The sequence below is a fragment of the Annulohypoxylon maeteangense genome (genome assembly GCF_022496945.1).
Source record: "Annulohypoxylon maeteangense strain CBS 123835 unplaced genomic scaffold GGS22scaffold_17, whole genome shotgun sequence".
In the NCBI taxonomy this organism is placed as follows: domain Eukaryota; kingdom Fungi; phylum Ascomycota; class Sordariomycetes; order Xylariales; family Hypoxylaceae; genus Annulohypoxylon; species Annulohypoxylon maeteangense.
Window position 1 is genome coordinate 88529 of NW_025953264.1, and position 14283 is coordinate 102811.

Genomic DNA, 14283 nt, shown 5'->3' on the forward strand with positions numbered 1-14283 from the left:
TTAGCAGAGCTGCGAAGCGAATGGTGTGAAGATGCCGAGGAATGACTAAAAAAGTTTCTAGATATCTCAAAACGGAGTAGGTTACACGAAAGAGAAAGAGAAACCCCAAGATCTGGTCTACCCTCACCATTAAATATCAAACAAAACGTAGCTATTTCGGATAGAGCCAAGAGAAGCCTGGAGCTCAGCCTTACTTAACTAGACCCGATATTTCGACATTTAGAAGTTGAAATACCTCGCGGAAAGAAGGCAAGGTTGAGGTTGTGTTTTCATTCGTGGAATCCTATAGCTTGGCGACTTTGGGGGCACCAAAATTGAATCCTCGTCAGCTTATACATGATATATTGAGACCCAATATCATCCCAACGAGGCTACGGTAAGCTGAACGATGCTACTGTCCTATCGCAATTGCGATGCTATTTCCAACTATTTCTAGCACGTGCTTCTTGAACAATGTGTTCACGTCCACCCAAGGCGACATTGGTGAGATTGTGGCTTATCTAGGTAAGAACGGAGCAGGGATCACATAAAGCTCTTAGGCTACTGAGGCAAGGCGTATTAAAAGCCAACATCCACAACTTCAGAGAAGACCGATCTAGTGGAGTGAGTCTGGGTCCATGGTAGTTCTGTATTATGTATAGAGAAGGCGTGGAATTGAACATCTGATAGTCGATCAGTTCTGGTCTGGTTCCGGTTATGTAATGCTATACAGCACGACAAGGCACGGCACCTATCAGGAGAGGGATCACAGCAAGATACCAATGACGCTAACGGGAATAGAAGCTAAACCTTGAACTCACAGATACCCTAGCGTCTTATAACCTTTCATGGCCTCTAGAAGCTCGGAAAGTCTATCTTATCTACTACGTAAATGCTTTTTCTTTTTTTGCTTATCACACTAACCCCCCTGAACAAACGTCAGTTCGACAAAGTCTCTCAATCAAAGATAACTTGCTTCTATAAATTCCCTCTTCTGTGCTTGAAGAAATCTCGAGATATTCAGTCACACGTACTATACATATACATACATTTGTAGGTATGGTGCAGCCTAGGGAAGTAAATAGCCTTAGATCGATTCATACAGAGTGAATTATACATTACCTATTTTCCATTTTCCATTTTCGTATAAGTCGGCGAATTCCACCGAATCGGATCCATCGACACCATGACAGTCCGAGTCTCCCTCCTTACCGAAGCAGATATTCCAGGTGCTGTATCCGTGATTCAGTAAGTGTTACCTCGTTCCTCCAGCCTGCCGGCTAGTGATAACCCGTCGTTACCGTCGTATCGTACATACATGACCTGAGGGGAGAAAAGGGGGGCGCAAAGGGGGCGCTGCGGCTGATGAGTTTCTTCAGCTCCTTACCATTCATGCTAACCAAAACCCTTCGCAACCACTAAAGACAAGCTTTCGCGGATGATCCGTACAGAAATTGGGTCTTCGACAAATCCACGGTACGCATGTTTTTTCTTTTTCAAAACCTTTACCGAATTGCAAATTCAAAATGTTTCAAAATCCGAATGTTTCCCTCTTTCGAATGAAGAACACCTGCCTTACCTTTCCTAGTCCCGGGCTCGGCCAAATTCCTAGCCCATCCCCAAATCTCCACGAACGTACGCCAAGCAACTCCGTTTCAAAGGCGTGGAGTGGGACGCGCAACGTGATTTATATTGCCTATTGTCAATTGCACGTTTTCTTTGCGTCCGCGTACACATTCGCTCATCACGCGAGTGTGTTTCTCGTATAACTTAATTTCCTAGATAGTTGCCATTGTGCCAATTGTTTCGCCTCTATAGGGGCTAGAGTTGAAACTAAATCATGATTGGTCTTTCGTGCTTGTTTGCATACTAGTATACTAATGCCTCTCATCAGTTCAACGCGCAGCGCAACGCGGCCTCTCTTGGCATTCGGTGCCGATGGGGGATGCGCAACGGCATTTTCCACGTTGCGAAGGAAGAAGGAAGTGATGAGGTCCTCGGCGTTGCTTGCTGGCTTAGGCCGCAGACCGCAGGACAGCCGTCTTCGTGGCATGACTGGGTCGAGGGCTGGAAGCTATGGCTTAACCAGGTCGGGATGAATCTCGTCTACGGCCGAGGGGGCCTCAACGTCAAGGTGAGTTTGATCGATTTTCCGCTCCTACCTAAGCGATACGCGGGTAAAAGTCTCCGCTTCGAGAAAAATACAAGCATTTTGATCTGCCGACTTGGCTGCATTTCGCGGGTTGATTGATTTTTCTCCCCTTCCCTTTCCTTTTACAAATCATACGTCAAGGTAGTATGAACATGATTCACCAGTCGGAACAGGAGGTTGCTTTCTTGCGAGAAAGAGAGGGCCCCGCCTCGCCTTCGCAATGCGCATGGATCGTTTCAGCACCTGTGTCATCCGAGCGATCAGGACTGGCTGCCGAACGAACGTGATCATTTTCGACTTTTCAACACAACATAACACAGCCTTTCGAACACCCATAACTAAGAAAAATAAAACAGAAATGAGGTCGCTGACTTAAATGACAAATATCTAGCGCTATTACATATGGAAAGAGACCCAAGAAAAAGCCCAATCGGCCGTTTGGACCGACCCTCGGGGATACTATTTCCTCAACATCATGGTCGTGTCGCCCAAGGCCCAGGGCAAGGGAATTGGGCGCATCATGATGGAGACCGTGACCGACCAGGCTGACATCGAGGGCATGAAGTGCTACCTCGAGTCCAGCCGGGACGTGCCCAACATGCAGATCTACGGCCGCTTCGGCTTCAAGTTCGCGAAGGAGCTAGAGTGCAATGACGACGGCACCGCCATCAAGCTTTATGCCATGGTCAGGGAACCCGCCGCAAAGCCACTGGCGAACTAACCACACGCGTCTTGCACCCTTGGGCTATACAGTCGCTCCTATGGCTTGACTGCGGCCTTTGAGAGCTGCGCACGAGGTCCTTATATCGAATTGATGCCATTCGTTGTATATGGGAGGCATGTGGGATATCAAGATGCCATCTGGTTTGATCGCCCTAATTGGTCGATCATAACGGCCCTGATATTTGAAAAAGAAATCTTGGAAATCTTGGTCTTGGGTATATGGACGTCATTGACTCCAGTTGGACATTCCAAATTCAAGAGAGGTACATACTTGATCATCTAACTTGTGCTTTATCACTTTCACATGAATGCCATGTGCATTCGACCCTTCTTGAGGTTTAAGGAGTCGGCTATGCTCTTCTATACAACTACAGCCGAGGTTTATCTAAAGCATGTGTTCGATGAACCAGCATGCAACCATCCGGGGAGTCGGGTTACGTGTGCGATCTATCGGAGGCCTGCACTCTATAGCTCTTGGGGTAACAACCAGGAACTCGTATAAAATATCTAAATATCTATCTACCTTTCACCATGCTTCGTTTTCGTATAAACTGTGACCGTGTACATGTATTGAGAGTTCATTGCTACAGCAAGTGTTGAATATGTTTGTATTTACTTGTTTCATCCTTAAACAATATATGTACCTCGATGAGTAGGAATGAGACACGAAGTACTATATAAGGACCGTAAATGCGGAAGTACTAGGTAGTTTTAGAAAATATGAGTATATGCATTATGCATGCCACTTAATGAATCGACATTGGCTATATTGGAATTGATTATAATTGTTTGTATTGATCCCGTCGATGCTGGCATGAGAGCTACATCGTGATGCGGTTAAGGGTAGAGCAGAGTTCAGTTAGATGTATACAGCTAAGTTATCCGGACCACTTATCAATCATCATCATATCCCCAACGCCCTCTATCCTGTAGTCAAGAGACATTCACATATCACCGTATAAAAATCATCGATGGTGAATTACTGATCATAATACAAACGGAAGCGCGTCCCAGCAAGCTTCGCGTAACGCCGGTCTATCCTATCCTAACCTACAACCTAGGATTCCTAAGACAGGATACCACTCTCTATGCGTTTTGTGTGCGTGCCATTCATGCCCCCTTTTTTCAGAAAAACCAGTCCTTTCCAGTCCGTTCTCGTAGTATTGTGTCTTGCTGGCACTTCTCCAAACTCCGCGAAGGCGAGATATACAAGGTGACCGGACCCATGGAAGAGAAAACTCATCAAATCCGATTCGAATAGGAAAATCTCGAGATGGGTCGGAAGGCTTTGGGGTGAGATTAGGTATTATTAGGTAGTGGCATTTACTCTCGGGAGACGTCTCGTCCGTAGAGCTTAGCCTTGACCCAATCAAGAGCAACGAGAACACGGTTGCGAGCTGATAAATTGTTAGTATCAATCATTCAAATCAATAGAGGGATATACATACTGCTGAAGCACATGCTCAAGTAAGCGCTTCGCCAGAAGAGATAGGTGAGCTTGCCACCAGTGGCGACGTTGCCGTTCAACCAAGCGACATCAGCCACAGCCTTCTCGCTGCCGATATAAGCTAGACTGCCTTGGTGGGAGTAGTGGAAAGGCTTGACGTCCTTGATACGGCGAAGTTGCTTCTCAGTCTCTTCAATCTCTTGTGTCACCTCTGGTGTGTTGCCAGGCTTGAGGTTCAGACCGGAGCTAAGGTCACGGACCCTTTGCTCTAGATCCTCAGTTCTAGCCATGTTGTTGAACAGCCGAGCGAGGAAAGCGCCTTCCTGAGAGGCGACTTGAGCAGTTGGCGCGTATCCGGCGACGGCGCAGTCACCAACAGCCCAGATATCCCTGGCTCCCTGAACAACAAGGTACTCGTTAACAGCAAGGCCGCGTCTCGAGTCCTTCTGGGCGGGGATTTGGGCCATGAGATCTCTGACGATGGGGCGAACAGTGTTGCCGGTGGCCCACACGAGAAGGCCGAATGGGATGGTGATCAGTTTCTTCTTGCCATCGGGACCAATAGCTTCAGCTTCGACCGCCCTATCGGTTACCCGCTTCACCATTGTCTTAGTCATGATGGTTATGTGCTCCTCCTTGAAGGTGCTCTCGGTGTAATCGATGAGTTGCTTGCTGAACATAGGTAGAACGTTGGGTAGTGCCTCAATCAGGGTGACCTTGAACCGCGGGGCAATGTCGGGGATAAGCTTCTGGATATCCTCGTCGAAGAAATCCCGCAGCTCACCAGCAAACTCGACACCGGTAGGGCCACCGCCAACGACCACCATATGGAGAAGACGATCGACCTCATCCGGTTCCTGGTCCTTGAAAGCAGCAGTCTCGACACAATCCATGATCTTGGTACGAATAGCCTGGGCATCCTTGATCTCCTTTAGGAAACAGCTGTGCTCACGGACACCAGGAATACCGAATGTAGCATTCTCGGCACCCACGCCAATAACGAGCATGTCGTAAGGGACTTCGGTTTCGTGGACTTTTCCCTTGATATCACTGTTGTCGGTGATCTTGACAACCTTCTTGTCGACGTCGATATGAGTGGCCTCAGCTTCGTAAAACTTGACAGCGGCTTTCTTGTGGCGCAAGATTTGACGGACGGGTTCCATGATAGAGCGGTGCTCGATATTTCCGGTAGTGCAAGAGGGCAGTAGAGGCGTGAATAGGAAGTAGTTACGGGGCGAGATAACAACGACATTGTAGTTGGCAGTATCCAACTTCTTGAGTAAGGCGACGGAACCCCATCCGGTACCTTTGGGGAGAAATAGTCAGATATATCCAAATAAATAGCAATTGATACCCAATTAGCCTTTAGGTAGTACTAACCAAGGATCACCAAGGTCTTCTTCTGAGGGTCAGGGATGTATTGCTCTTCCGGGTGACGGTCTAAGTAGCCATCATAGATGACGGCACCGACACCAGCGATGAGGGATAGGTAGGTAAATCGCCATGTCCACTTCAAGGTGTTACGAATTCTGCGCGGCTTCTTTGTCGGAGCTGCATCGGCATAGGATCTCGTGAATTGGCGAGGGAGGACTGTCGCTCTTCCACGTGCTCTTGCGACAACAGTGGAGGCGGAAGTTGGGGTTCGCGGGCATGACGTCGTACTAAAGTTGACGGCGGGCGCATTCGCATGCACAGACAACTGTCTGCTAGCCGAGCCCGTGAGCCGACTTAATGCCCTTGAGGACGACGCCATCAGATCGTGACCAACGGCGAAGTTACCGTGCGGGCAAAAAGGATAAAAGACGGACGGGTGCTTAGGGAAAATCAAGAATATAATGGGAAGAAAAAAAAGGTTTCGTGGGGCGGGAGGTTATCTAGACGATCAATAAAAAAACTACTAGGTGAAAAAGGTAAGGGTCAGCAAAGAGTCATCGTCAATTGGAACAAATGTGAGGAATTTTTAGGTGGATCGGGTCTCGAAATCCCTTTTCTTTTGTTAACCTTTCCATAAAAGGCAACGAGCTTACCAGCGAAGTCCGTGTCCGTGGGATACAGGGGTCTTTAGTTTCCTTCTGCAGGAGCAGTTGAGTGCCAAGGAGCCTGCCGATTTCCCAGAAGCTCGGTTTTCCCTTTTTATCCAATTAAGCTAGGCCAAATATGAACACACTTAACCTGAAATTGATTAGTCGAGTTGTAACCCCCACTATGTCCCGCTCTATTTTCATCAAAGATACATACTTCAAGTTGAGGTATTTATAATTTTAGACTTCCACCGTTCAATCCCTAAATTTCAATGTTCATAAGACGGACCTCTTCAATCTTATCTTACTTCAGATATACATACATCATTTTCATCCTTGTTTGATGATATCTTTACTACTTATAGTCACCATTTGTTGGGTCGACGAGGCACGGATTTCAATGTTCGGAATGAATCAGCAACTCTTCTCGGAAAGATAAGGGCCTCGGATATCATTCGGGCATCCGGAGACAGCTCTTTTCGTCGTACAGTTGATCCCGTTCCGCCGGACTTATCGAGTTGAAGGTTAGGCCAAACACTTGCAAGGAATCGCAATGGTGCTGCTTGGCTGTTTAAGATTTACAGGTAGGAATAATAGATGATTTTAGAGGCATATGTCCGATATCTCTTTCACATATGTGGGAATAAAGGTGGGACACTTGAAAAGGGTAGGTGACCCCAGATTCCAGATTCCGAATATCGACCCGGACAATCTCAACTCTCACAAGCACATGCATCAAACGTTTCGGCTCGGTCAACAATATTATAACGCATCCTATGAGCTCATACTACATATCTTTGCATCCAATGTTTGTATATCCCTATGAAATCAAGCTTGGCCCGGTGGATGTCTCAGAAACATAAGCCACTCTCAACAAGAGCGAACAGGCTTAAGCCATCGGTCTTATGTTGTACCTGATATGCCGTCCGGATATAAAATCAACACCACGAACCATTAGATCTCCATTGCGTACACACACAGTATATGTTGAGAGACTAGCTTCCCACCGCTATATTTCTTTCTTAGAATTCCATGTTAATAAGCAATAACCTCTTCATCGATCGGGCAGCTCTACTTTACCAAGATATATTTATTCCACTCCACCTACAACTGATCGACAAGATCAAAACCTACAATTTTTTATCATTTTAGTAACAGGTTAATTAAAGCCGTGATATAGAGTTTAATAAATTTGTGTTACCAGATAGCCGAACCACACACGTCTCATCTCAATCTCATGGCGCGGGGTCGAAACCGCCGCAATGATTGGAGAAAGAGGAATAATCGAGCCTCATCCCCACCCCAGCTCCTACTATCATCATTGCTATTAACATTGAGTCACTTTCCAAACTCTACGAAGCCGTATATCTAGGCAATTAAAAATATGGAAAGTACAAGCATATTGCAACTTAGACCTCACACCATGGCATCCGCAGCAGTAAAATCCTTCACACTAATCTTCTACGCCCCGGCTTCCGCAGTCCAAGCCGTTCGTAACCCCCTCCCTTCCTTCCCCTTTCCTACATTATGTACCTTCCCATCTAACTCCCTACCAGTGCAAAACCGCCATCTTCGCCGCAGGGGCAGGCCGGTACCCCGGCCCGGGGAACTACACGGAGTGCTGCTGGTCGACGTCAGGAACGGGACAGTTCCGACCAGGAGACGCCGCGAACCCGCACATCGGCAGCGTGGGGGCTTTGGAGAAGATACCTGAGGTGCGTGTCGAGACGCTATGCATAGGCGAGGACGTTGTCAAGGGGGCTGTTGCTGCGTTGAAGGGGTATGTTGCCCTTTAACTTTCTCTCAATAGGTGACTGGAACCTGCTAATAGAGATGGCGCTATTCAAGAGCTCACCCGTACGAAGAACCCGCGTACCACGTCATTAAGCTGGAAAACTATTAGCACGCACGGAACGCTCATGTTCAGACGGCGACGGTAATATTGAAAAGAGACGTGAGAAAGGATTCTACGACTACGACTAACTTAGCTTTCCTCTATACTTGAAGTTATAAGTCCTTATAGGAAGCGTCGTTTCCATCAATCGATGGGGACCCGAAGCCCGAGGGCAGCGAGAGAGCCTGCGTAACTAACCCATAGCTCACATCGAAACATGATTTATCACAACAAATATCTATCAAATCACGATAGTCACTCATCACCGTACCGCCTGAATAATCTTATTGCTCTTTTTTTCTTTCCCTTTCTACGCTACGCCGCGCCTCTTAGGCCACAACCTTAAAATATCGTAGTAATCGTTCGAGCCTGGCACATGTTGCCGGACGATATATAAATATGGTACATGCAAAGCACTAAAAATCAAGCCCCAGCCGAGCCAGCCGAAAAACTACCTTGCGCCCGGTGTCGATGCCGGCATCTCGCCGTACCTTCCCCTATGTCTCGTCGTATCGTACGCGTTGATCACGCGCGTCTGACTCTCATCTGCTTGCGAGAAAGCATACCCTCGCTGTTTCCTCATGCGCTGCACTTGACGCACTTTCCTGATCGCCTTCTGGAATTGTTCCATCCTGCATATTTCATTAGACATTGCGACGTGGGAATTAAAAATAGGGTTGGACTTAAAACTGACCTAGGACGGTAATCCTGGATGTTATACTTCTGGATCTCTTGTATGTGATGATAGGTCTGCGGGTAGTACATCCTCTTCGCGTACTTCCAGGAGAAATCCCGGAGGAGGCAAAGCATTGGTAGAGTAACCGTTTGGAGCCAAAACACGGGGTTAGAGAACAATTTCGGTACCAGCCCATGGTATTCCTTGGAAAACCCAAGGATTGGAGCGACGATACCATAGACAACGATGAAAATATACCATATCAACATACTTCCCGGGATCGCCATGACGTGGTACTTCGTCCAATTGCTTGTTACTAACGCAGCCTTTCCGAGAACCGTGGCAAGAGTAGACGCATACAAGGCCGTACCCCAGACCCAATGGCCTGCCATTGTACCATCGCCCAGCATCAGGTCCCCGTACCAAATAAGCTCGGAGAAAATGTAGAGAATGATAGAATGGTAGACGGCACTTGCAATCCATGCCGCAAATGTGCTGATCTTGAAAAACTGATTTTGCTGTCCCAGTGTGTATAATTGCGGATAACGATCGAGGAGTCGCGCAGAGATGAACTGGTCTAGAATGCCCATAACAAGGGGAGGTAGCACAGTGTAGAAGACGTTGTAGAAGGATAGTGTCCAAGACTCGAAGATGATGGCGCCTGAAAAGACGTTTTGGAATGTGTACTACTATTGCGTTAGTCTGGGGCTTGCCAAGAGTATGATGCGTAGAAATGGTGGTGAAAGTGTTAGAGATGGGGTTAGCTTACCCAGAACTGTGTCATGTATAGAGTAATGTTCTTATAGAAAGAGAAGAGGATAGTTTTGCTGATACGTTGGTAACTCCAAGCGCCGTGGACGAGAGTGAGTTTGCGGAGGAATCGAAACTGCGCGATGGAAATATCGGCCGATCGTGCAGCCTGAAGACCTTCAACACCCGAAATACCAACTCCGATATGGGCAGCCTGGATCATAGACACATCGTTCGCTCCGTCGCCAATAGCGAGAAGGATCTCCGACGAGAACTTCTTGACCAGCTTCACAACCAAAGCTTTCTGTAACGGTGAAACACGACAACAGATAACCGCTTTGCACATTACAGCAAGATCATAGAAAATCTTCTCCATATCTGGGTCTAGAGCGAAAGTGAGTGATTTACCGTCAATGACAAGAGCCAATGTGTCCATTTCAACTGAGCCATCTGCATTATTCCGGATGGCATCTAGCTTCTTCTGGATGTTGTCGCGAGTCGCAACAGCGTCCTCTTCGTTGACGATCAGGAGCATCATGTCCTCACTCAGTAGCTTGGAGCTCATGCCGATATTGATAGCCGTCTCCTGACGATCTCCAGTTAAAACCCATACTTTAATATTCGCTTGCTGTAGCGTGTGAATAGTTTCAGGCACGCCATCTTGGAGACGATCTTCAATGGCAGTTGCGCCCAACAGGTAGAAGTCATGCTCAATGATTTCAGCTGCTTTATCTAGCTCATCAGCTCGGTTACCGCCCACGGTAGTTTGTGCCTTATCAAAGATATTGTACCACTCGCGGAATTCTTCGTCGGGAATCTCTCGTACTGCCAAACAGAGAGTACGAAGACCCTCAGAAGCATATTCCTCTAGGTGTAACAGAGTTTGTTCGACATGTGGGTTGTCCTCATTCAAACGTTCCAGAATGACAGTGTCTGCACCCTTACAGTAGAGTCGAATCTTTCCATCGGGGCATCGGTAAATTGTAGACATTCGCTTTCTCGTAGAGTTGAATTCACAAACAGCTAGAAGCTCGTACTCGTATTCCTTCTCTTCGACTTCGATGATTACGGATCGTGGCTTGCGAGCAACAAACTTATAGCCTAGCATCGAGGCACCCTGAACCAAGGCACCCTCATCGGGTGAGGCAGCCTGGTACTTAATATTGCCGCCCTTCTCGTCCCGCTCCGGAATAACGGTATGACAGGTTGAGAGGAGAGCTAAAAAGTGATGCATTGCCTCGGCACTCTCGTGTGTCTTAAGGTTCTCGCGTAATCGCTTAAAATCGTGGATTCCAACTTCCACACCGTCTTGCACCGTGGCCCTCCGATCCTCCGGTACGTCGTCGGCGTATTGTATTCCACTGATTGAGCTTTGTTTAAACTCCATCATATTGCATGTTAGAGTTCCAGTCTTGTCTGAAAAGACATAGCCGACCATGCCCAACTCTTCGACTAAACTAGATGTTCGGCAGTTTGCAGGTGTATCCGTCTTATCGTAGTAAATATCGAGGTCATCGTTGATTAGAATGCCATGCCAGTATTTGACCATCTCTACAGTCACAAACAGTGAGATGGGAACCAGAGAGGAAAACAAGACCCAGTAGGTGACGAGATCTTTGAAGATCGCCTTCACTACATCACCGGGCTCAGTAAGCGCGCCTAGCTGCAGGTAACTAATTGAATCCGATCGAACGGATCGGAAAACTAGCTCTCCCACGGTAGATATAACACTGAGAACAAGTAGCATACCGACCAACGCAAGGACCAACATGTTGAGTTGCCGTTCAACTTTGGTCCGCTTGATCGGGGCTGCGGTGGCATTGCGCATAAGCTTGGTCTCATGTCCCGTAAACACTACAATACCATGGATCCAAGGAGTGTTCCTGAGGGTGGCACCACGTAACAATAGTTGTTCTGGGTTGAGGGGTAACTCTTTTTCTCCGCCACCGGCTTGCATGGTCAGGGTAGCTTCGTACGTATATAAGCTACTGTTTGGTTGTTCGGAACGGACCCTGCCACCTAATCTACTCAATTCCGCCGGACTAACCATAGTGGAAGTCTCTGGTAACGCCTGTTTGATCTTGAGGTTAGTTTCGCCGTCGAGGTTTGCTGTTTCGATATAACACAATCCTTCTGGCTCGGAACTCGCAAGCAAGACAATATCGGCAGGAAAAGGCTCCTCTGATTCCACTCGCACTATATCCCCTACGCCCACATTGATCCATTTTGTTTCTTCAAATGTTGATCCTCGCAAGACCCTAGCTTTCGAGTTGTTGAGAGCACTATCGGCTTGCTTCCTCCTGTAATCTTCAACCAATTCCTTGCCTGCGGATACCAGCAAAACAGCAACAAGAGGGCCAATAGTGGTATAACGGTTCGTTGGAGATAGATTCGGAATTTGTTGCAAGGCGGCCGTAAATAAGAAGAAAACGTTGGCGAACTTAGAGAACTGCTCGATTAGGAACTTGGGTAGGAATGTAGCAACGTTGTATTTGGCGGTAGAAACATGGTTGTCGACATATTTGTTCGCCGCGTTCGCAGGAGGGTTGTTCAAGTGGATGATGCGAGGACCTAGAGTTGACGGGTCCGGTTTACCTCCGCCAAAGCCAAACCTAAAGTTCTTCAACTCGAATTTCTTATTTTGCTTCCGAGATTCGGTGCTCGAATCCCCCGTTCCGTGGCCAGGCTCCGTTAGAGGCAGGTCCATCTCTGAATACCCCTTCTGTCCCATGCCGAGCATATTCTTCGCCCTTCCCAAAAAACCACCTCCTAACCCGAGTACGCTGTTGCGGTTGCGCGCATTGACGCGACTTTCCATGTCGGCTGCGTTCATAGCCCCTCCATGTTGGTAATAAGACTGTCCATCATCGGGATAATCATCGAAGTCGTCGGCATATCTTTGGTAGTTGTGCAGATCGGATGTTTGGCTGTATTGTCTATCGTTATCAACTAGGTATGGTGGTCGAGGACCCGAAGCGCCGGCGCCAGGTGGTGGGTTTTTGACAGCCGGGTGGGTGGTTTGGCTGCCACCAACGAAATCATCGTATGATACAGACGGTCGAGATGAATGGTCATCGTGTATAGGTCGTCTTTGCCCTCCGTAGGGAGGGCTATCGTCGAGGTCGAGTAAGAGGTCATTCCCAGAATTAGGGTTGCCTCCAGGAGGCGCCCTTCCCGCCATGTCGCGAAGGAATGGATGTTACAAAGGGAGCGGGATTGGAGGCATCCGGGACGTGACGGAAATCCAATATTTTAACAGTCGACCTAGTTTAAAGCCTTCATTGAGTAGTAATTAATTCAAGACCTAATACAAAGTTCCCATGTGTAGATGATTTTGCTGTTGGCTTCGGGATGATATTCGAAATCGCCAATTATGCGGGATAGACAGGAGTATGTATAGAATACGAGATGGTTCGTATATGGCGAGAATCGAAAGTATGGATGCAGTTACTGGGCCGACGAGAACTGGGCAGCGATGCAGAAAGAAAAGGAAAGGTCGCAATTATGACGATGAGGGAGTGATAATAATCGAAAAGTTGTCTCGTTGACGATGAGGCAGTGGAAGAGAATCTGGTAAATTCAACCGGTTCAGCGGTGGTATGTACAATCAGTCAAAGTAGGTCGAAACGCAAGAAATGCAAAAAGGGTAGCATCTAAGGACGAGCCAAGCCCTGGCCTTAGCAATATCCTTAGCAGTAGCAGTAGCATAATAAAGTGGGTCAACGCCTCCCGTGCTCGTGTACGACTGTCTTTTCTTTTGCACAGCCTTCCAGTCAGGAGCAACCAAGACCAAGTCGACCAGTAGTTTCTGCCCGTGGGGTGTGGGTAACGCAAGCCAAGCTAACCCGAGTTGGCTCACTATTAATGATTGCCTTTTCAGTTGGTAGAGCAGGCAGAGGCTTAGGAGATTACAGGTGTGGCTGATGAGGCGAGTTCGATATTCGATGTTTCCCAAAGGAGGGTCTGATTAACAGAAAATACATATATACATGGCTGACGTATGCATGCCTCTAGATATCGATTAGGCAATTCAACGATCATTATTTCTTTAGTAAAGATCTTACTTCATCCTTAATGCAAAACATTCGGGCGGTTGCCGAGCCGCGGGTTAATTATCTATACCTATGGTAGGTAGATATGCATGCATTTGTGCAACATTGGGAAAGGAAGCATAAATCCTCGTCATTGATGCCCTCATATTTCGGCCGGTTGGAAGTGAAATAAAAGAATGAAAGAAACTAATAGGGAGGTAAGCATCCACTAGGTAGCCTAGCAAGGGTAGACGCATGTGTAGAAAGTCTTGGAATATTTTATCAATCTTATTTTAGGTGAACGAACATATAATTCAGGGGCTGAGGTGTTACTACCCGATATTCATCGTGGCGTTGTCGGCCGTAGCTTCGACCATCCACGTAGTTTCTTCGCCCGACGGTGCACAAGAATTTCGTATTAGGTTTAGTCTCCTCATCTACCTGACCTAGGTCTCAACCTCTTCGTGATACCTTCCATCAACTACTATAGTTTATACTCGCATCTAGTCCTACTCACTTTCCATACCACTCCCAATCGATTCTTCATACTAGGTACCTACACATTTCATTATCTATGAATAGCAACAAACAGTAAGCATACGAGACCGAA

General features: G+C 47.3%; 4 protein-coding genes across 4 annotated transcripts; 2 read left to right on the forward strand and 2 right to left on the reverse strand.

The window, feature by feature from the left end:
• The first annotated feature begins 893 nt into the window (after window positions 1-893).
• GGS22DRAFT_170938 (acyl-CoA N-acyltransferase) lies at window positions 894-3387 on the forward strand. The gene is made up of 4 exons (XM_047962525.1): window positions 894-1227; window positions 1404-1455; window positions 1874-2113; window positions 2523-3387. The coding sequence occupies exons 1-4, from the start codon at window positions 1166-1168 to the stop codon at window positions 2850-2852; spliced, it is 684 nt and encodes a 227-aa protein (XP_047815702.1). The 5' UTR covers window positions 894-1165; the 3' UTR covers window positions 2853-3387.
• Window positions 3388-3982: 595 nt separating this feature from the next.
• GGS22DRAFT_51636 (FAD/NAD(P)-binding domain-containing protein) lies at window positions 3983-6284 on the reverse strand. Its single transcript, XM_047967308.1, has 3 exons — window positions 5682-6284; window positions 4303-5607; window positions 3983-4251 (listed from the first exon to the last, which is right to left on the reverse strand). The coding sequence occupies exons 1-3, from the start codon at window positions 6052-6054 to the stop codon at window positions 4178-4180; spliced, it is 1752 nt and encodes a 583-aa protein (XP_047815703.1). The 5' UTR covers window positions 6055-6284; the 3' UTR covers window positions 3983-4177.
• A 1461-nt stretch (window positions 6285-7745) lies between these two features.
• Window positions 7746-8225, forward strand: GGS22DRAFT_191593 (GTP cyclohydrolase 1 type 2/Nif3; the record flags this gene model as incomplete). Its single annotated transcript, XM_047965144.1, has 3 exons — window positions 7746-7811; window positions 7879-8102; window positions 8171-8225. The coding sequence occupies 3 exons, from the start codon at window positions 7746-7748 to the stop codon at window positions 8223-8225; spliced, it is 345 nt and encodes a 114-aa protein (XP_047815704.1).
• Window positions 8226-8667: 442 nt separating this feature from the next.
• Window positions 8668-12823, reverse strand: GGS22DRAFT_181299 (phospholipid-translocating P-type ATPase; the record flags this gene model as incomplete). Its single annotated transcript, XM_047963850.1, has 3 exons — window positions 8668-8848; window positions 8911-9578; window positions 9662-12823. The coding sequence occupies 3 exons, from the start codon at window positions 12821-12823 to the stop codon at window positions 8668-8670; spliced, it is 4011 nt and encodes a 1336-aa protein (XP_047815705.1).
• Window positions 12824-14283: the final 1460 nt, after the last annotated feature.

Bases quoted from the DNA above. Each gene is read 5' to 3' on its own strand.
- GGS22DRAFT_51636 (XM_047967308.1), bottom strand. From the start codon at position 6,054: ATGGCGTCGTCCTCAAGGGCATTAAGTCGGCTCACGGGCTCGGCTAGC. The intron at 5,608-5,681 runs GTTAGTACTACC...TTCTCCCCAAAG, and splicing joins GAAGACCTTGGTGATCCTTG to GTACCGGATGGGGTTCCGTC. The intron at 4,252-4,302 runs GTATGTATATCC...ACAATTTATCAG, and splicing joins CTTGAGCATGTGCTTCAGCA to CTCGCAACCGTGTTCTCGTT.
- GGS22DRAFT_170938 (XM_047962525.1), top strand. From the start codon at position 1,166: ATGACAGTCCGAGTCTCCCTCCTTACCGAAGCAGATATTCCAGGTGCT. The intron at 1,456-1,873 runs GTACGCATGTTT...GCCTCTCATCAG, and splicing joins GGGTCTTCGACAAATCCACG to TTCAACGCGCAGCGCAACGC. The intron at 2,114-2,522 runs GTGAGTTTGATC...ACAAATATCTAG, and splicing joins GAGGGGGCCTCAACGTCAAG to CGCTATTACATATGGAAAGA.